Source organism: Oncorhynchus nerka, linkage group LG3 (genome assembly GCF_034236695.1).
Source record: "Oncorhynchus nerka isolate Pitt River linkage group LG3, Oner_Uvic_2.0, whole genome shotgun sequence".
Classification (NCBI taxonomy): Eukaryota; Metazoa; Chordata; class Actinopteri; order Salmoniformes; family Salmonidae; genus Oncorhynchus; species Oncorhynchus nerka.
Window position 1 is genome coordinate 35,592,920 of NC_088398.1, and position 20,495 is coordinate 35,613,414.

General features: G+C 44.1%; 1 protein-coding gene across 4 annotated transcripts in view; it reads right to left on the reverse strand.

Moving 5' to 3' along the window:
• The window catches only part of LOC115107372 (glypican-4-like), a 105,797-nt gene that overhangs the window by 33,935 nt on the left and 51,367 nt on the right, over window positions 1–20,495 (reverse strand). For 3 of the 4 annotated variants that reach the window (XM_029630778.2, XM_029630769.2, XM_065011525.1), the window contains one exon: window positions 8,778–8,936. The exons of the other annotated variant lie outside the window; for it this stretch is intronic. In XM_029630778.2, the coding sequence (XP_029486638.1) occupies window positions 8,778–8,936 (159 nt within the window). The remainder of the gene's footprint in view (window positions 1–8,777; window positions 8,937–20,495) is intronic. 4 annotated transcript variants of the gene reach the window in all.

Here is a 20,495-nt window from a genome sequence, read left to right on the forward strand (position 1 = left end):
AGGTGAAAGGTTACAGGAGAGAGAGCATAGTGTGTAGGGAAACACTAAGGACGTATGAGGCAGTATAGACACTTAGCCTATATGTGTGTATGTTTGTTTGAGAATCTGACTGTAGATCCTGACAGCAAGAATCTTGTTAGACAAAGAGAGCTTGGAAGAATGTTGTCCTTCCTCTGTGAAGTTAGGCTTTCTTATTCCTCAGTGACTTGCTTTGTTGCTATTTCCATATGTTCCTCCTGCTGTCCCTGAAGTATGAAACACTGATGTTGGGCCCAATTCATCACCTCAACAGAGGAGCTGACCAATCCCCTTTGCAAGCCTCCCTCCCCTTCAACCTATAAAGACAACTGGACATCACACCTTACCTTCCACCCCACTAATCCATGTCCCAGCCCAGGCAGTAATTGCACCCTATTTGTGCCAATTAGTCTTTGCATGGGGAGAGAAAAGAGAGGGGGAGAGGGAGCGTGGGATAAAGAGTGAGCGTGGGAGAGAGGGAGGGGAAGAGATATCAAGAGAAGGAGTGGGGAGGGAGGGGGAAGAGCGAGAGAGCGAGTTAGGGAGAGGGTGAGGGAGAGAGAGCGAGCAAGGAGCGAGCGAGCGGGAGGTGAGAGAGCGCTCCGGTTACAGCATTGTTGCGTCAGCTATTTGTTTAATTGTTATTTTTCCCTTTATGTTTTTATTAACGATCCCAATTTCGTTAGTATGTGTATGTGTGTCTATGCATACACAAGGCTGTGTGTGTATTTAACGTGCCCAGCAACAGATGAGCCATTAGCCACTGTCACATCATCATTACCTTCAGCCACTGTAAATACAATGAGCCTCAGACCTTTCCTTTGGCAGATCTGTTCATAGGAAATAGCTGCTTCTGGTCGTCTCAATGTGAGAATTGGTGAAATAATGGGAGAGAGCAACCGGAGCTGGTCACTATCCAGTGAGAGAGTGGTCTAATGGCTCAGGTGGAGGATAGCACAGCATGGCTTTTGTAAAGGTATCCCACATCTAACCGTTCTGAGAGACAAGCCAACCTGCACACCCAGATAAAGAACATACGAGAGCGAAAGGGCAGCAGTACAACAAATGAAGGGAAGAGAAAGAGTGCTAGCAATGAGTCATAACAAAGGACAAAAGGGAGAGCAGGTTTCTACACCAACTTTTTCGGTTCACGGCACCAGCCTTTTCGGTTCACGGCACCAGCCTTTTCGGTTCACGCCTCAGTTCACGGCACCAGCCTTTTCAGTTCACGGCACCAGCCTTTTCAGTTCACGGCACCAGCCTTTTCAGTTCACGGCACCAGCCTTTTCAGTTCACGGCACCAGCCTTTTCAGTTCACGGCACCAGCCTTTTCAGTTCACGGCACCAGCCTTTTCAGTTCACGGCACCAGCCTTTTCAGTTCACGGCACCAGCCTTTTCAGTTCACGGCACCAGCCTTTTCAGTTCACGGCACCAGCCTTTTCAGTTCATGGCACCGGCACATTTTGTGGTCGCACCATTTTTTATATACAAACAATTATAATGGGTCATGACCCGGCCTGTGTCCCATAACGTGCCTGTATTCCATAAAGAACCAGGCTAATAATGACAAGCCATCTTTTAAATTAGCATGCCCTTTCATTGATTTGGATATATTTACTGTAACAGCATAGGAAAAACGGGTTAAAATAAAGTACAAAATGAATTTATTGCAGATTTCAAAATGCCATATGTGACTCCCCACCTGGATTTGGTCTTCTAAAGCAATAATATCTTACATTGGATAAAAGTAGAGGCTACAAAATGGTATATCATACACTGCATTTGAGGAACAATGGGGAAAGTAATTCTGCTTTGAATGTTGATAAACTTGTAAACTCACTTGTGAGAAAAACGCATTTGAATGTTTTGGTATCTAGTGAAGAGCTCTTTTGTTCACACCATCTTAAGCTTTAGCCCCACCCATCTCGTTTCGCTTTCGGAGCGTTCAGAGCGCACACTTGAGGCTCCGGCCGATGATTTGTTTACTTATGGATAACATGAAAACAGTCTAACCAGCTCTGCTGGCAACAATTTCATTATGCTTTTTTGCAGAAGTTTAATGACACAGCCATATTCAACGGTTGTTGTACACACATCAGGTAACGTTAGCTAACGAGCCAGTCAGCTAACGTTATCTAGTTAAACAACAAATGAACAGTGCCAACAATGCCACAGTCCTGGGAGCTAACCAACCAGGTTCAATGTTAGCTAGCTAACATTAGGCTCTAAATAGAAAAGCAAACGGCTCTGGGATACAAATAATAACGTCAGCTAGGGAGCCAGCCAGCTAACATTAACTAGCTAGCTAACCACACACTTAAGCGTAAGACATAGCTAGCTAGGTAGGCAAACAATGAACCTAGTTTGGTAAACAAAGTAAGTTCACACACGTCACATAACGTTAGCTAACGAGCCAGCCAGCTAATGTTAGCCAGTTAAACAACAATGAACAGTGCCAAAAACACCACAGTGCTAGGAGCTAACCAAAAAGTTTCAGTGTTAGCTAGCTAACATTAGCTGGTTGGCTCCCTAGTGAACGTTATTATTCATTTCCCAGAGATGTTTGCTTTTCTAGTTAGAGCCTAATGTTAGGCATTGTTGGCACTTCGTTCATTGTTGTTTAACACTTGTTAGGGATAGGGGGCAGTATTCGGAAGTTTGGATGACTGAGGTGCCCAAAGTAAACTACCTGCTACTCAGGCCCAGAAGTTAGGATATGCATATGCATGGTAGTATTGGATAGAAAACATGTCTGTGAGTATAACATATGTGATTTGGTAGGCAAAAATTCAAGCTTTTTTCTGTTGACCTGCCAGCCAATTCAAAGGTTAAGCTATTGAAAACAAAGACATCCGCCTCCCAAATTGCAGTTCCTATGGCTTCCACTAGATGTCAACAGTCTTTATACATGTTTCAGGCTTTGTTTTCTGAAAATCCAACGAGGAATAGTTGTTTATCCTCAGGGAGTTTCATTGCGCACATGACCGAGGGAGCGAGCTGCGTTATTTTCCTTTCCTATTGAAAATAGACACATTTTACTGGTAACTTGTGGAACTCCTCTGTCTGTATTCTGAACGGGTGGATTACTGAACTCAATGACGTCTACTAAATGGAATATTTGGGATATAAATAAGGAATTTATCGAACAAAAACGACATTGTTCCTGGGACGATTGTGATCAGAGGAAGATCTTCAAAGGTAAGTTACTTATTTTGTTACTATATGAGATTTTGTAACGCCTGTGCTTGTTTGGATAATATGCTGTTGTGGGGCGCTGACCTCAGATAATCGAATGTTGTGCTTTCGCCACAAAGCCTTTTTGAAATCTGACGATGCGGTTAGATTACCTAGATTCTAAGCTAAAGAATAATGTATGACACTTGTATTATCATGAATGTTTAAAATTGCATTTATTTTATTTTGAATTTGGCACTCGGACATTGTCGAGGTGGGTCGCTAGCAGAACGCCTGCGCCAGAAAGGTTAACTAGCTAACGTTAGCTAGCTGGCTCGTTAGCTAATGTTACATAATGTGTGTTCAACACCGGTTGAATATGTCTGGTGTCAGTAAATGTCTGCAAAACAGCGTAATGAAATTGTTGCCACAGCAGAGCTGGTTAGGCTGTTTTCATGTTATCAAGAGGTAAAGAAATCATTGGCCAGAGCATCAAGTCTGCACTCCGAGAGCGAAACAAGATGAGTGGGGCTAAAGCCTAAGAGGGTGTGAACTACTGATATGACATTTTTGGCCAATACCGATATCCGATATTTTCCTTGCCAAAAAAAACAACCGATATTTAACAGTTTTGCGGCCTTTTAAGCATTCTAGTACAGTTAAAGAGTTAACACATGGACACAGAGGTCTAAGGCACTGTATATATATATATATATATATATATATAAATGTGTATTTCTGCATTATATATATATATATATATATATATATATATATATATATATTCGCAAGGCACTGCAAGGCACTGTGTATATATATATATATACACACAGTGCCTTGCGAAAGTATTCGGCCCCCTTGAACTTTGCGACCTTTTGCCACATTTCAGGCTTCAAACATAAAGATATAAAACTGTATTTTTTTGTGAAGAATCAACAACAAGTGGGACACAATCATGAAGTGGAACGACATTTATTGGATATTTCAAACTTTTTTAACAAATCAAAAACTGAAGAATTGGGCGTGCAAAATTATTCAGCCCCTTTACTTTCAGTGCAGCAAACTCTCTCCAGAAGTTCAGTGAGGATCTCTGAATGATCCAATGTTGACCTAAATGACTAATGATGATAAATACAATCCACCTGTGTGTAATCAAGTCTCCGTATAAATGCACCTGCACTGTGATAGTCTCAGAGGTCCGTTAAAAGCGCAGAGAGCATCATGAAGAACAAGGAACACACCAGGCAGGTCCGAGATACTGTTGTGAAGAAGTTTAAAGCCGGATTTGGATACAAAAAGATTTCCCAAGCTTTAAACATCCCAAGGAGCACTGTGCAAGCGATAATATTGAAATGGAAGGAGTATCAGACCACTGCAAATCTACCAAGACCTGGCCGTCCCTCTAAACTTTCAGCTCATACAAGGAGAAGACTGATCAGAGATGCAGCCAAGAGGCCCATGATCACTCTGGATGAACTGCAGAGATCTACAGCTGAGGTGGGAGACTCTGTCCATAGGACAACAATCAGTCGTATATTGCACAAATCTGGCCTTTATGGAAGAGTGGCAAGAAGAAAGCCATTTCTTAAAGATATCCATAAAAAGTGTCGTTTAAAGTTTGCCACAAGCCACCTGGGAGACACACCAAACATGTGGAAGAAGGTGCTCTGGTCAGATGAAACCAAAATTGAACTTTTTGGCAACAATGCAAAACGTTATGTTTGGCGTAAAAGCAACACAGCTCATCACCCTGAACACACCATCCCCACTGTCAAACATGGTGGTGGCAGCATCATGGTGTGGGCCTGCTTTTCTTCAGCAGGGACAGGGAAGATGGTTAAAATTGATGGGAAGATGGATGGAGCCAAATACAGGACCATTCTGGAAGAAAACCTGATGGAGTCTGCAAAAGACCTGAGACTGGGACGGAGATTTGTCTTCCAACAAGACAATGATCCAAAACATAAAGCAAAATCTACAATGGAATGGTTCAAAAATAAACATATCCAGGTGTTAGAATGGCCAAGTCAAAGTCCAGACCTGAATCCAATCGAGAATCTGTGGAAAGAACTGTAAACTGCTGTTCACAAATGCTCTCCGTCCAACCTTACTGAGCTCGAGCTGTTTTGCAAGGGAGGAATGGGAAAAAATGTCATTCTCTCGATGTGCAAAACTGATAGACATACCCCAAGCGACGTACAGCTGTAATCGCAGCAAAAGGTGGCGCTACAAAGTATTAACTTAAGGGGGCTGAATAATTTTGCACGCCCAATTTTTCAGTTTTTGATTTGTTAAAAAAGTTTGAAATATCCAATAAATGTCGTTCCACTTCATGATTGTGTCCCACTTGTTGATTCTTCACAAAAAAATAGGGTTTTATATCTTTATGTTTGAAGCCTGAAATGTGGCAAAAGGTCGCAAAGTTCAAGGGGGCCGAATACTTTCGCAAGGCACTGTATGTGTATATAAATATGTATATTTCTGTGATAGATATATCTATCTATCTAAACATGAATGCATACAAATACACATACATAAACTCAGCAAAAAAAGAAACGTCCCTTTTTCGGGACCCTGTCTTTGAAAGATAATTCGTAAAAATTAAAGTAACTTCAAAGATCTTTAACTTCTTGGTGACGGGGCAGTATTTCCACGTCCGGATGAAATGCATGCCCAAATTCAATGCCTGCTACTCATCCCCAGAAGATAAGATATGCATATTATTAGTAGATGTGGATAGAAAACACTGTTTGAATCATGTCTGTGAGTATAAGATAACTTATTTATCAGGTGAAACCCCGAGGACTAACCATTCAGAATTTTTTTTTTTTAGGTCACTCTTTTCAATGGGTTTTCATTGGGAATCCAGATTTCTAAGGGACCTTCTTGCAGTTCCTATCGCTTCCACTGGATGTCAACAGTCTTTAGAAATTGGTTGAGGTTATTCCTTTGTGTATTGAAGTACAGCCATCTTGAACGAGGGTCACTTGAAGTGTACTGTTAGGTAGAGGCGCGTAAACAGAAAGCTAGCTTCAGTTTGTTTTCTTCCTGTATTGAACACAGATCATCCCGTCTTAAATTTGATCGATTATTTACGTAAAAAAATACCTAAAGTTGTATTACAAAAGCAAAGATTACAGGTAACTTTTGAGATATTTTGTAGTCACATTGAGCAAGTTGGAACCGGTGCTTTTCTGGATCAAACGTGCCAAATAAATGGACATTTTGGATACATATCGACGGAATTAATCTAACAAAAAGGACCATATGTGATGTTTATGGGACATATTGGAGTGCCAACAAAAGAAGCTCGTCAAAGGTAAGGCATGAATAATATTTTTATTTCTGCGTTTTGTGTCGCGCCTGCAGGGTTGAAATATGGTTTCTCTCTTTTTTATTACGGAGGTACTATCCTCAAATAATAGCATCGTTTGCTTTCACCGAAAAGCCTTTTTGAAATCTGACATGTTTGCTGGATTCACAACAAGTGTAGCTTTAATTTGCTGTCTTGCATGTGTGATTTAATGAAAGTTTGATTTTTATTTGAATTTGGCGCTCTGCATTTTCCCTGGCTTTTGGCCAGGTGGGACGCGTCCCACATATCCCAGAGAGGTTAAACATTGTTTCCCATGCTTGTTCAATGAACCATAAACAATTAATTAACATACACCTGTAGAAAGTTCTTTAAGACACTAAAAGCTTACAGACAGTAGGCAAATAAGGCCACAGTTATGAAAACTTAGTGTCCTAAGAGGCCTTTCTACTGACTGAAAAACACCAAAAGAAAGATGCCCAGGGTCCCTGCTCATCTGTGTGAACGTGCCTTGGGCATGCTGCAAGGAGGCATGAAGACTGCAGATGTGGCCAAGGCAATAAATTGCAATGTCCGTACTGTGAGTCGCCTAAGGCAGCACTACAGGGAGACAGGACAGACAGCTGATCGTCCCTCACAGTGGAAGACCACGTGTAACAACACCTGTACAGGATCGGTACATCCGAACATCACACCTGAGGGACAAGTACAGGGTGGCAACAACAACTTCCCGAGTTACACCAGGAACGCACAATCCCTCCATCAGTGCACAGACTCTCCGCAATAGGCTGAGAGAGGCTGGACTGAGGGCTTGTAGGCCTGTTGTAAGGCAGGTCCTCACCAGACATCACCGGCAACAACGTTGCCTATGGGTACAAACCCACCATCGCTGGACCAGACAGGACAGGCAAACACTGCTCTTCATTGACAAGTTGCGGTTGTCTCACCAGGGGTGATGGTCGGATTCGCGTTTATCGTCTAAGGAATGAGCGTTACACTGAGGCCTGTACTCTGGAGCGGAATCGATTTGGAGGTGGAGGGACTGAGTGTGTTGTCATTGCAGGCAATCTCAATGCTGTGCGTTACAGGGAAGACATCCTCCTCCCTCATGTGGTACCCTTCCTGCAGGCTCATCCTGATATGACACTCCAGCATGACAATAGCACCAGCCATACTGCTCATTCTGTGCATGATTTCCTGCAAGACAGGAATGTCAGTGTTCTGCCATGGCCAGCGAAGAGCCCAGATCTCAATCTCATTGAACACGTCTGGGACCTGCTGGATCGGAGGGTGATGGCTAGGGCCATTCCCCCCAGAAATGTCAGGGAACTTGCAGGTGCCTTGGTGGAAGAGTTGGGTAACATCTCACAACAAAAACAGGCAAATCTGGTGCAGTCCACGAGGAGGAGATGCACTGCAGTACTTAATGCAGCTGGTGATCACACCAGATACTGACTGTTACTTTTGATTTTGACCCCCCCTTTGTTCAGGGACACATTCAATTTCTGTTAGTCACAGGTCTGTGGAAGTTGTTCAGTTTATGTCTCAGTTGTTAAATCTTATATTCATCCAAATATTTACAGGTTAAGCTAAGTTTTCTGGAAATAAACGCTGTTGACAGTGAGAGGACGTTTCTTTTTTTGCTGAGTTTATTTGTATATATATATATATATATATATATATATTTTTTTTTCATTTAACTAGAACACATTTTTATTTACAATGACGGCCTACCCCGGCCAAACCCTAAACCCTTGTGATACAGTCTGGAATCAAACCAGGGCCTGTAATGACACCTCTAGCACAGAGTGTCTTAGATCGCTGTGCCACTCGGGAGTCTTACACACAAAAGTACACATGGATTCTGTACTGTAGATATGTGGAAGAGATGGAGTAGGGGCCTGAGGGCACACTGTTGTGAAATCTGTGAATGTACTGTAATGTTTTTAAAATTGTATAACTACCTTAATTTTGCTGGACCCCAGGAAGATTAGCTGCTACCTTGTATCCATAATAAATACAAAATTGTCCCGTTTCCATTCGTCAGTGACTCAGCATTGTCACATGTTCCCATGTCACCCACAATAGGGCAGGCAGTGGAAACCCGATCAGGATTTTTACACACACACAAAGGTGGAATTGCCAACAGACAGGTAGACTTGGTGTCTTTGCTGCATGCAGCCAGTGCACAGGCAGGTGGGACATAAATGGACTGATACAGTAGGAAGGTAGGTGTGTGTGTGTGGGCATGTGTCTCGATCTCTCCCTTACGATCAAATTGGCTGTGCCTCTGTTTGAAGGTGCTCTGTAGGTTGGAGTTGAGCTGGGAGACGGGGGCCTTCAGGTCTGAGTGGCTCTGCTGGCTCAGCTTTTCCTCCATCTCCAGGGTACAGCATGAGTAGCCCTGAGGACACACCTTTAGGGGGGCTCCTACAGGCACAGACGGGGGAGAGAAAATCCTGTTACACACTATACAGTTGTGGACAAAAGTTGAGAATGACACAAATATTAATTTTCAAAGTCTGCTGCATCAGTTTGTATGATGGCAATTTGCGTATGCTCCAGAATGTTATGAAGAGTGATCAGATGGAATTGCAATTAAATGCAAAGTCCTTCTTTGCCATGCAATTGAACTTAATCCCCCCAAAACATTTCCACTGCATTTCAGCCCTGCCACAAAAGGACCAACTGACATGTCAGTGATTCTCTCGTTAACACAAATGCGAGAGTTGATGAGGACAAGGCTGGGGATCCCTCTGTCATGCTGATTGAGTTCGAATAACAGACTGGAAGCTTCAAAAGGAGGGTGGTGCATGGAATCATTATTCTTCCTCTGTCAAACATGGTTACCTGCAATGAAACACGTGCGGTCATCATTCCTTTGCACAAAAGGGGCTTCACAGGCAAGGATATTGCTGCCAGTAAGATTGCACCTAAATCAACCATTTATCGGATCATCAAGAACTTCAAGGAGAGCGGTTCAATTGTTGTGAAGAAGGGTTCATGGCGCACAAGAAAGTCCAGCAAGCTCCAAGACCGTCTCCTAAAGTTGATTTAGCTGCAGGATCGGGGCACCACCAGTACAGAACTTGCTCAGGAATGGCAACAGGCAGGTGTCAGTGCATCTGCACGCACAGTGAGGCGAAGACTTTGAGGATGGCCTGGTGTCAAGAAGGGCAGCAAAAAAGCCACTTCTCTCCAGGAAAAACATCAGGGACAGACTGATATTCTGCAAAAGGTACAGGGATTGGACTGCTGAGGACTGGGATAAAGTCATTTTCTCTGATGAATCCCCTTTCCGAATGTTTGGGGCATCTGGAAAAAATCTTGTCCGGAGAAGACAAGGTGAGCGCTACCATCAGTCCATTGTCATACCAACAGTAAAGCATCCCGAGAACATTCGTGTGTGGGGTTGCTTCTCAGCCAAGGGAGTGGCTCACTCAATTTTTCCTAAGAACACAGCCATGAATAAAGAATGGTACCAACACATCCTCCGAGAGCAACTTCTCCCAACCATCCAGGAACAGTTTGGTAAGGAACAATGCCTTTTCCAGCATGATAGGTATAACTTTTGCCTTATGGCAAGGTGCTCCAAGTGGCTCGGAGAATAAATCATCAATATTTTGGGTCCATGGCTAGGAACCTCCCAGGCCTTAATCCCACTGAGAACTTGTGGTCAATCCTCAAGAGGCGGGTAGACAAACAAAAACAGCTCACAAATTCTGACAAGCTCCAAGCATTGATTTAGCAAAAATGGGCTGCCATCAGTCAGGATGTGGCCCAGAAGGTAACTGACAGCATGCCAGGTCGGATTGCAGGAGTCTTGAAAAAGAAGGGTCAACACTGCAAATACTGACTCTCTGCATCAACTTCATGTAATTGTCAATAAAACCCTTTGACACTTATGAAATGCTTGTAATTATAATTCAGTATTCCATAGTAACATCTGACAGAAAATATCTAGACAGTGAAGCAGCAAACTTTGTGGAAATTAATGTGTCATTCTCAAAACTTTTGACCACGACTGTAGATACACACAAACCCACATTAACCACCGTAAAAAAAAACAATATGAAAAACAAACCTACTTCTGTTTCCAGGAAATTAAAAGTTGAGAAAGTAAGAATTCTGTCCACAAAGGTCCCGAAATGTTTATTACAGTGCCGTTAGAAAGTATTTACACCCCTTGACTTTTTACACATTTTGTGGGACTACCATGTTATTTTTTGTCAATACATAATGCATAATGCATTTCATGTAAAACATTTAATCATTTTTTAATACCTCAAGCACTTAAATCGCTCAGCACTAGACAAATCAGAGAAAGTTAACTTTAAAATGTGATGTAGTTTTATTGGAATTTGCAGCTGTTGTTGGTATGTAAAGAATCTGCTAACTTATGACATGACTTACCGCATCTTTAAGTGAATAAGGTGCCTTGTGAATCAGCAGAAAATGAAGAATAATGCTCAAGAAATAGATGTCTTTTTCTATTTTAACTCCACAGTAAGCAACCCATTCTCGAACTTCCCTTAAACGGGCAGCTCAGTAATAGAATTTAACATATGGTGTCCCAGGCCTCCCTGCTTCACACAAATCAAACTTTATTTGTCACATGCGCCAAATACAACAAGTGTAGACTTCACAGTGAAATGTTTACTTACAAGCCCTTAACCTCTTGCTTCTACTCGGGACGCTTGCGTCCCAACTAGAGCTCTGGAAATGCAAATGCGCTACGCTAAATGCTAATAGTATTAGTTAAAACTCAAAAGTTCATTAAAATACACATGCAGGGTATCGAATTAAAAGCTACACTCGTTGTGAATCCAGGCAACAAGTCAGATTTTTTAAATGCTTTTCGGCGAAAGCATGAGAAGCTATTATCTGATAGCATGTAACACCCAAAAAGACCCACAGGGGACGTAAACAAAATAATTAGCATTTCGGCGTTACACAAACCGCACAATAAAATAGAAAACATTCATTACCTTTCACCATCTTCTTTGTTGGCACTCCTAGATGTCCCATAAACACTATTTGGGTCTTTATTTCGATTAAATCGGTCCATATAAAGCCTAGATATCGTTATATGTAGACTGTGTGATAAACGAAAAAAACATAGTTTCAAAACGTAACGTCATTTTTTAAAATTCAAAAAGTCGACGATAAACTTTCACAAAAACACTTCGAAATACGTTTGTAATGCAACTTTAGGTATTAGTAAACGTTAATAAGCGATAAAATTCATCAGGAGGCGATGTAAAGATCATTAGCTGTCCGTCTGGAAAAATGTCCGGCTAGAAACTCAACGAAAATATCCGGTCCTAGACCTAAGGAGATACGGTGCCCTGCATGTGTTTGACCAAGAAAAAACTCGAAGGGAAATGACAAGTCTCTAGACACCGTGTGGAAGCTGTAGGTACTGCAACCTCAGTCAATTAATTGTGGTTCACCTTTATCAATGGGTTCAAGTAGCGCATGGATATATTTTCCCATTTTCAGTGATCAGTTTTTCCTGTGCTTTTCGATGTAAATGCCGTTCTGGTAAAGCCACAGCAGTGATTTAACCAGTTTTATAAACGTCTGAGTGTTTTCTATCCACACAGACTAAGCAAATGCATATACTATATTCCTGGCATGAGTAGCAGGGCGCTGAAATGTTGCGCGATTTTTAACAGAATGTTCAAAAAAGTAGAGGGTCGACTTAAGAGGTTAACCAACAGCGCAGTTCAAGAAGAGTTAAGAAAATATTTACCAAGTACACTAAAATAAAAAGTAATAATAAAAAGTAACACAATATGAATAACGAGGCTATATACAGGGGGCACCGGTACCCAGTCAGTGTGTGGGGGTAGAGGTTAATTGAAGTAATTTGTACATGTAGGTGGGGGTGAAGTGACTATGCTTAAATAATAAACAACGAGTAGCAGTACAAAAGAGAGGGGGGATTCCATGTAAATTGTCCGGTGGCGATTATATTAAATTGTTCAGAAGCCTTATGGCTTGGGGTTAGAAGCTGTTGAGGAGCCTTTTGGTCCTAGACTTTGCACTCCGGTACCGCTTGCCGTGTGGTAGCAGAGAAAACTGTCTATAACTTGGGTGACTGGAGTCAGACAGTTTTATGGGCTTTCCTCTGACACATTTACATTTAAGTCATTTAGCAGACGCTCTTATCCAGAGCGACTTACAAATTGGTGCGTTCACCTTAAGACATCCAGTGGAACAGCCACTTTACAATAGTGCATCTAAATCTTTTAAGGGGGTGAGAAGGATTACTTTATCCTATCCTAGGTATTCCTGAAAGAGGTAGGGTTTCAGGTGTCTCCGGAAGGTGGTGATTGACTCCGCTGTCCTGGCGTCGTGAGGGAGTTTGTTCCACCATTGGGGGGCCAGAGCAGCGAACAGTTTTGACTGGGCTGCGCGGGAACTGTACTTCCTCAGTGGTAGGGAGGCGAGCAGGCCAGAGGTGGATGAACACAGTGCCCTTGTTTGGGTGTAGGGCCTGATCAGAGCTTGGAGGTACTGAGGTGCCGTTCCCCTCACAGCTCCGTAGGCAAGCACCATGGTCTTGTAGCGGATGCGAGCTTCAACTGGAAGCCAGTGGAGAGAGCGGAGGAGCGGGGTGACGTGAGAGAACTTGGGAAGGTTGAACACCAGACGGGCAGCGGCGTTCTGGATGAGTTGTAGGGGTTTAATGGCACAGGCAGGGAGCCCAGCCAACAGCGAGTTGCAGTAATCCAGACGGGAGATGACAAGTGCCTGGATTAGGACCTGCGCTGCTTCCTGTGTGAGGCAGGGTCGTACTCTGCGGATGTTGTAGAGCATGAACCTACAAGAACGGGCCACCGCCTTGATGTTAGTTGAGAACGACAGGGTGTTGTCCAGGATCACGCCAAGGTTCTTAGCGCTCTGGGAGGAGGACACAATGGAGTTGTCAACCGTGATGGCGAGATCATGGAATGGGCAGTCCTTCCCGGGAGGAAGAGCAGCTCCGTCTTGCCGAGGTTCAGCTTGAGGTGGTGATCCGTCATCCACACTGATATGTCTGCCAGACATGCAGAGATGCGATTCGCCACCTGGTCATCAGAAGGGGAAAGGAGAAGATTAATTGTGTGTCGTCTGCATAGCAATGATAGGAGAGACCATGTGAGGTTATGACAGAGCCAAGTGACTTGGTGTATAGCGAGAATAGGAGAGGGCCTAGAACAGAGCCCTGGGGACGCCAGTGGTGAGGAGACAGATTCTCGCCACGCCACCTGGTAGGAGCGACCTGTCAGGTAGGACGCAATCCAAGCGTGGGCCGCGCCGGAGATGCCCAACTCGGAGAGGGTGGAGAGGAGGATCTGATGGTTCACAGTATCGAAGGCAGCCGATAGGTCTAGAAGGATGAGAGCAGAGGAGAGAGAGTTAGCTTTAGCAGTGCGGAGGGCCTCCGTGATACAGAGAAGAGCAGTCTCAGTTGAATGACTAGTCTTGAAACCTGACTGATTTGGATCAAGAAGGTCATTCTGAGAGAGATAGCGGGAGAGCTGGCCAAGGACGGCACGTTCAAGAGTTTTGGAGAGAAAAGAAAGAAGGGATACTGGTCTGTAGTTGTTTACATCGGAGGGATCGAGTGTAGGTTTTTTCAGAAGGGGTGCAACTCTCGCTCTCTTGAAGACAGAAGGGACGTAGCCAGCGGTCAGGGATGAGTTGATGAGCGAGGTGAGGTAAGGGAGAAGGTCTCCGGAAATGGTCTGGAGAAGAGAGGAGGGAATAGGGTCAAGCGGGCAGGTTGTTGGGCGGCCGGCCGTCACAAGACGCGAGATTTCATCTGAGAGAGAGGGAGAAAGAGGTCAGAGCACAGGGTAGGGCAGTGTGAGCAGAACCAGCGGTGTCGTTTGACTTAGCAAACGAGGATCGGATGTCGTCGACCTTCTTTTCAAAATGGTTGACGAAGTCATCTGCAGAGAGGGAGGAGGGGGGAGGAGGATTCAGGAGGGAGGAGAAGGTGGCAAAGAGCTTCCTAGGGTTAGAGGCAGATGCTTGGAATTTAGAGTGGTAGAAAGTGGCTTTAGCAGCAGAGACAGAAGATGAAAATGTAGAGAGGAGGGAGTGAAAGGATGCCAGGTCCGCAGGGAGGCGAGTTTTCCTCCATTTCCGCTCGGCTGCCCGGAGCCCTGTTCTGTGAGCTCGCAATGAGTCGTCGAGCCACGGAGCAGGAGGGGAGGACCGAGCCGGCCTGGAGGATAGGGGACATAGAGAATCAAGGGATGCAGAAAGGGAGGAGAGGAGGGTTGAGGAGGCAGAATCAGGAGATAGGTTGGAGAAGGTTTGAGCAGAGGGAAGAGATGATAGGATGGAAGAGGAGAGAGTAGCGGGGGAGAGAGAGCGAAGATTGGGACAGCGCGATACCATCCGAGTAGGGGCAGTGTGGGAAGTGTTGGATGAGAGCAAGAGGGAAAAGGATACAAGGTAGTGGTCGGAGACTTGGAGGGGAGTTGCAGTGAGGTTAGTGGAAGAACAGCATCTAGTAAAGATGAGGTCGAGCGTATTGCCTGCCTTGTGAGTAGAGGGGAAGGTGAGAGGGTGAGGTCAAAAGAGGAGAGGAGTGGAAAGAAGGAGGCAGAGAGGAATGAGTCAAAGGTAGACGTGGGGAGGTTAAAGTCGCCCAGAACTGTGAGAGGTGAGCCGTCCTCAGGAAAGGAGCTTATCAAGGCATCAAGCTCATTGATGAACTCTCCGAGGGAACCTGGAGGGCGATAAATGATAAGGATGTTAAGCTTGAAAGGGCTGGTAACTGTGACAGCATGGAATTCAAAGGAGGCGATAGACAGATGGGTAAGGGGAGAAAGAGAGAATGACCACTTGGGAGAGATGAGGATCCCGGTGCCACCATCCCGCTGACCAGAAGCTCTCGGCGTGTGCGAGAACACGTGGGCGGACGAAGAGAGAGCAGTAGGAGTAGCGGTGTTGTCTGTGGTGATCCATGTTTCCGTCAGTGCCAAGAAGTCGAGGGACTGGAGGGAGGCATAGGCTGAGATGAACTCTGCCTTGTTGGCCGCAGATCGGCAGTTCCAGAGGCTACCGGAGACCTGGAACTCCACGTGGGTCGTGCGCGCTGGGACCACCAGATTAGAGTGGCCGCGGCCACGCGGTGTGGAGCGTTTGTATGGTCTGTGCAGAGAGGAGAGAACAGGGATAGACAGACACATAGTTGACAGGCTACAGAAGAGGCTACGCTAATGCAAAGGAGATTGGAATGACAAGTGGACTACACGTCTCGAATGTTCAGAAAGTTAAGCTTACGTAGCAGGAATCTTATTGACTAAAATAATTCAAATGATACAGTACTGCTGAAGTAGGCTAGCTGGCAGTGGCTGCGTTGTTGTTGTTCTATCTCTCTATAGTGCTGTTTCTTGTATTATGGTCTCTTGTTTCTTTAGAGGTTTCACTTTGTTGTCCTTTTTCTTTTCTTCTGTCCTAATTTTGTCTTCCTTTCTTCTGTTAACTAGATATTTTTTTGTGACACCACCTATTGTATAGGTCCTGGATGGCAGGGAGCTTGGTTATGTACTGGGCCGTTCGCACTACCCTCTGTAGCGCCTTACGGTCAGATGCCGAGCAGTTGCCATACCAGGCGGTGATGCAACCGGTCAGGATGCTCTCGATGGTGCAGCTGTATAACTTTTTGAGGATCTGGGGACCCATGCCAAATCTTTTCAGTCTCCTGAGGGGGATTAGGTTTTGTCGTGCCCTCTTCACGACTGTCTTGGTATGTTTGGACCATGATAGTTCATTGGTGATGTGGACAAAGGAACTTAAAATCTCGACCCGCTCCACTACAGCCCTGCCGATGTTAATTGGGTCTTGTTTGGCCCGCCTTTAACTGTAGTCCACGATCAGCTCCTTTGTCTTGCTCACATTGAGGGAGAGGTTGTTGTCCTGGCACCACACTACCAGTTCTCTGACCTCCTCCCTATAGGCGGTCTCATCATTGTCGGTGATCAGGCCTACCACTGTTGTGTCATCAGCAAACTTAATGATGGTGTTTGACCATGCAGTCGTGGGTGAACAGGGATACAGGAGGGGACTAAGTACACACCCCTGAGGGGCCCTGGTGTTAAGGATCAGCGTGGCAGACGTGTTGTTACCTACTCTTACCACCTGGGGGCGGCCCGTCAGGAAGTCCAGGATCCAGTTGTAGAGGGTTTAGTCCCAGGGTCCTTAGTTTAGTGATGAGCTTCGTGGGCACTATGGTGTTGAACGCTAAGCTGTAGTCAATGAACAGCATTCTCACATAGGTGTTCCTTTTGTCCGTAGGTACAGAAGGGTAACTCAAGATGTTTACCCTGGAAAACCATTATCCAAAAAAAAGAACAAGTTTAATTTAATGAGAGTTATTTATTCTCAACGTGACGTCTGATAGCAACCATCAGTCCAAACGTTATATGGCGAGCTTCTGCAGCTGTTGCTCATTTGGGAGTAATAGACACACACACACAGGCGGTGGGGTGGACTAATAAAGACAGGCTTGAGCAGGGGAGAGAAGTTTGAGTGCGGATGTTAAACGAACTTAACCTATAAACTTCCACCCTGAAGAAGGCACAGTGATGCCGAAACATTGGTGTTTTGCCCAATAAATGACTGGGACTTTATATATGGAGTATGCGACTATAAAAATAGTTGATTTGCCGTTAGTCAGCACCTACACACAATTTCTGGGTGTGCACCAGAAACGAGCTTAACCTGACAATTTTAGCAATTTCTTAGCGCTGACATCCCATCTGGAGACGTCAGTCTCTCTTCTCTTCTAACTCACGGAATCATTCGAAATCAAACCAAGCCCTCTGCTCTGCTGTACAGAACAATTGACAAGTTTGACAAAGAGTGGTCAAAGTGGACTCAACCTCAAATTATCACAGGGGTTGGAGTGGTGCTGCAGCACGGTGGATAGGAGAGGCGAAGAGGCTGAATGCGAAGTTGCAGCTGTAATAACGTTTCCTTTTTAAAGGTGGCTGTTGGAATTTGGGAAGAACACAGGGGTTCTTTCACTCCGCCCAGGCTCCCAATGGCATGTTTGGGTTTCCCCCAACAGTGCTCCGCTCGCTCAGTCAGCGACTCTGGCCCTTCCCGTCTGGGCTGTCTAGTTAGAATAGTACAATACACAAGGTGCAATTTGGAAATTTGTTTGTGCATTAGCAGTTTTTATTTTGTTATGTCAATCACTCAATTAGCCCAAGTCAGCCATTTTATTTATTTATTTATTTATTGTTAAGTTAGCTGGCTGCTTGCCTATCTGAACTTGTAGTAGTCATGGTCGAATTACAGACCGGGGGGGGGCATTGATTGTTAGTCACGCTCACTCTGGTATTACGCCCAATTCTTCAGTTTTTGATTTGTTAAAAAAGTTTGAAATATCCAATAAATGTCGTTCCACTTCATGATTGTGTCCCACTTGTTGTTGATTCTTCACAAAAAAATACAGTTTTATATCTTTATGTTTGAAGCCTGAAATGTGGCAAAAGGTCGCAAAGTTCAAGGGGGCCGAATACTTTCGCAAGGCACTGTAAATAAAAAAACTCTTGGATTTTAGCTTCTTAGTCAGATTTTCTATATGCGTTACAAAGGACAACTTGTCATCAATCCAGACACCCAGGTACTTATATTGGGAAACAAGCTCTATTTGGGCTACATATGTAGCGCAAATTTGCATGTAATCAGGGTCAACATTTTGTTACCTAGAAAACAGCATGAGCTTGATTTAACACTAATTTAAGATCTGTAAGTGATTTCTGAATTGAATCAAAGTCATGCTGAAGTTCACAAATGGCCTGTTGCTCTGAGATGGCACAGGAATACAAAACTGTCATCTGCATAGAGATGAATGTTAATATGGTTAACAGTATTTCCTATGTCATTAATATACAAGATGAACAATAACGGACCTAAAATCCAACCCTGAGGTACACCTTTTGAATCTAAAGAAATCCAGTTAACCCCATCTGTCAAGATAGCCTTTCGATCGGTCACTAAGATAATTCTGAAACCATAAACTGGCTGTTTATCCTAGGCCTATTATTGATAACTTCTTCAGCAAAGCAGAATGATCAACCATATCGAAAGCCTTTGACAGATAAATGAACAAGGCAGCACAGCTCTTTTTAGCATCCAAGGCATTGACAAGATCAATAATAATTATTGTGGTTGCTGTGGTAGTACTATGCCCAGGCCTAAACCCGGATTGGTTTATATTAAAAATGTGGGCTACTGAGCCAGCAATATGGGAACGCTCCAGTCAATGTTGAGTAAGGATGTACACGCATAGAAGTAGGCCTATAGGCTACCTGGCCTGCACGCAAATGTATGCATATAAATGTGCCATTTAGGGATCTGATATTTCTGATTGGCTTAATGCACCACTACAAATGACCCGTGGAGCCTCTCAAAGTAATGTTTTCTTCACCTCAAACAGCAAGCAAACAAAGTGTTTTTACATCCATGAGATTTATAATAGTTCAACGTATTTAAAAAAGTCTTTGCAGTTCTCTCCCTTTCAATAACCACTCAGCGTGAAAGGGAAAATGTCATGCTCTGATCGGGTGGAAACGTCATAAAATACTTCTTATCAATGCTGGACTTGGATTGAAATAAGTTCCGGTACTCATTTTGGGTTCTGGTAATGTTTATATTTAGGTGCAGGAGCACCACAATACGTTTGAGCTAATATTCTATAAGTGGAACAGGAGCTCAAGGAACAGAACATTTGAGGTGCTGGTTCTCAGCTCCGGTGAGTTCGTACCCAAGTCAAGCACTGCTTTTCATCCCTTGCGCAAATAGCCTACAGCGGTGTCTGTCTTGAGCTCACTGGCATGGGAAACTGAGGGCCCAGAATATTTGAGAAAATGTTGCCAGTTCGCTAGCACAAGCTTCAGGCCGATCCAAGTTAATAGTTGATACAATGTTTGAAGTTCGTTGCAGACAGAGCATGTGTAGCCAATGTAACTTATAGGATATTTATTTTTATCAGCATATGCTCTACCTGCAGGCTACAATGTTTTTTTTGTTGTCTTTATGCAGTGCTGCCAACTCCTCAGTAAGGAAAGTAGCCATTGGCTGTCCTAAAAGCCACTAGAAGTTGCAAAATGACGTCATCGCCTAATTTGCATAATTGACCATGTAATTGTGATGGACGCTGTAGGAGAGGAATAATGTCATGGGAGAGAGAGTAAAAAACACCCTAAATATGTTTAGAACTACAAATTAACTTTCTTCTGTCGATTCTTGTTTTTTTCATGTCACAATTCCAACCCTCCTCCTTTACCCGGGTTTGGGACCGGCAAAAGTGACCCAAAAGAGACACTCTGGCGGAGCTACTTAGTTTATAATTTTTTGTTTTGTTTACTTTTTTACATTTACATCCCGCCCATCAGCCAGAGGCGGCATCCCGCATGCGCGATTAATTTGCAGTCTGGACGTGGAGGGGTGAACATCTCCTGCTCTGACTGCAACGCAAGGACTGGGCCGCCTGTGTGCTTTGGGATGGGGGGTGGGGCCCACAGCAGCACCCGCTGCTCATTAACCTCTTGAAGCTAGGGGGCACTATTTTCATGTTTGGAAAAATAACGTTCCCAAATTAAACGGCCTATCTCAGGACCAGATGCTAGAATATGCATATAATTGACAGATTAGGATAGAAAACACTCTAAAGTTTCCAAAACTAACAAAATATTGTCTGTGAGTATAACAGAACTGATATTGCAGGTGAAACCCTGAGGAAAATCCAATCAGGAAGTGCCTCTTATTTTGAAACCCTTCTGTTCCTATGCATGCCTATCCTCCATTTAAAGGGATATCAACCAGATTCCTTTTCCCTGGCTTCCCTAAGGTGTCAACGGTCTTTAGACATAGTTTCAGGCTTTTATTTTGAAAAATGAGTGTGAAAGAACACATTGCGTAAGTGGATAGGTGGGGGCTCTCAGAGTGAGTTTTTGCGCTACAGAGTAAAGC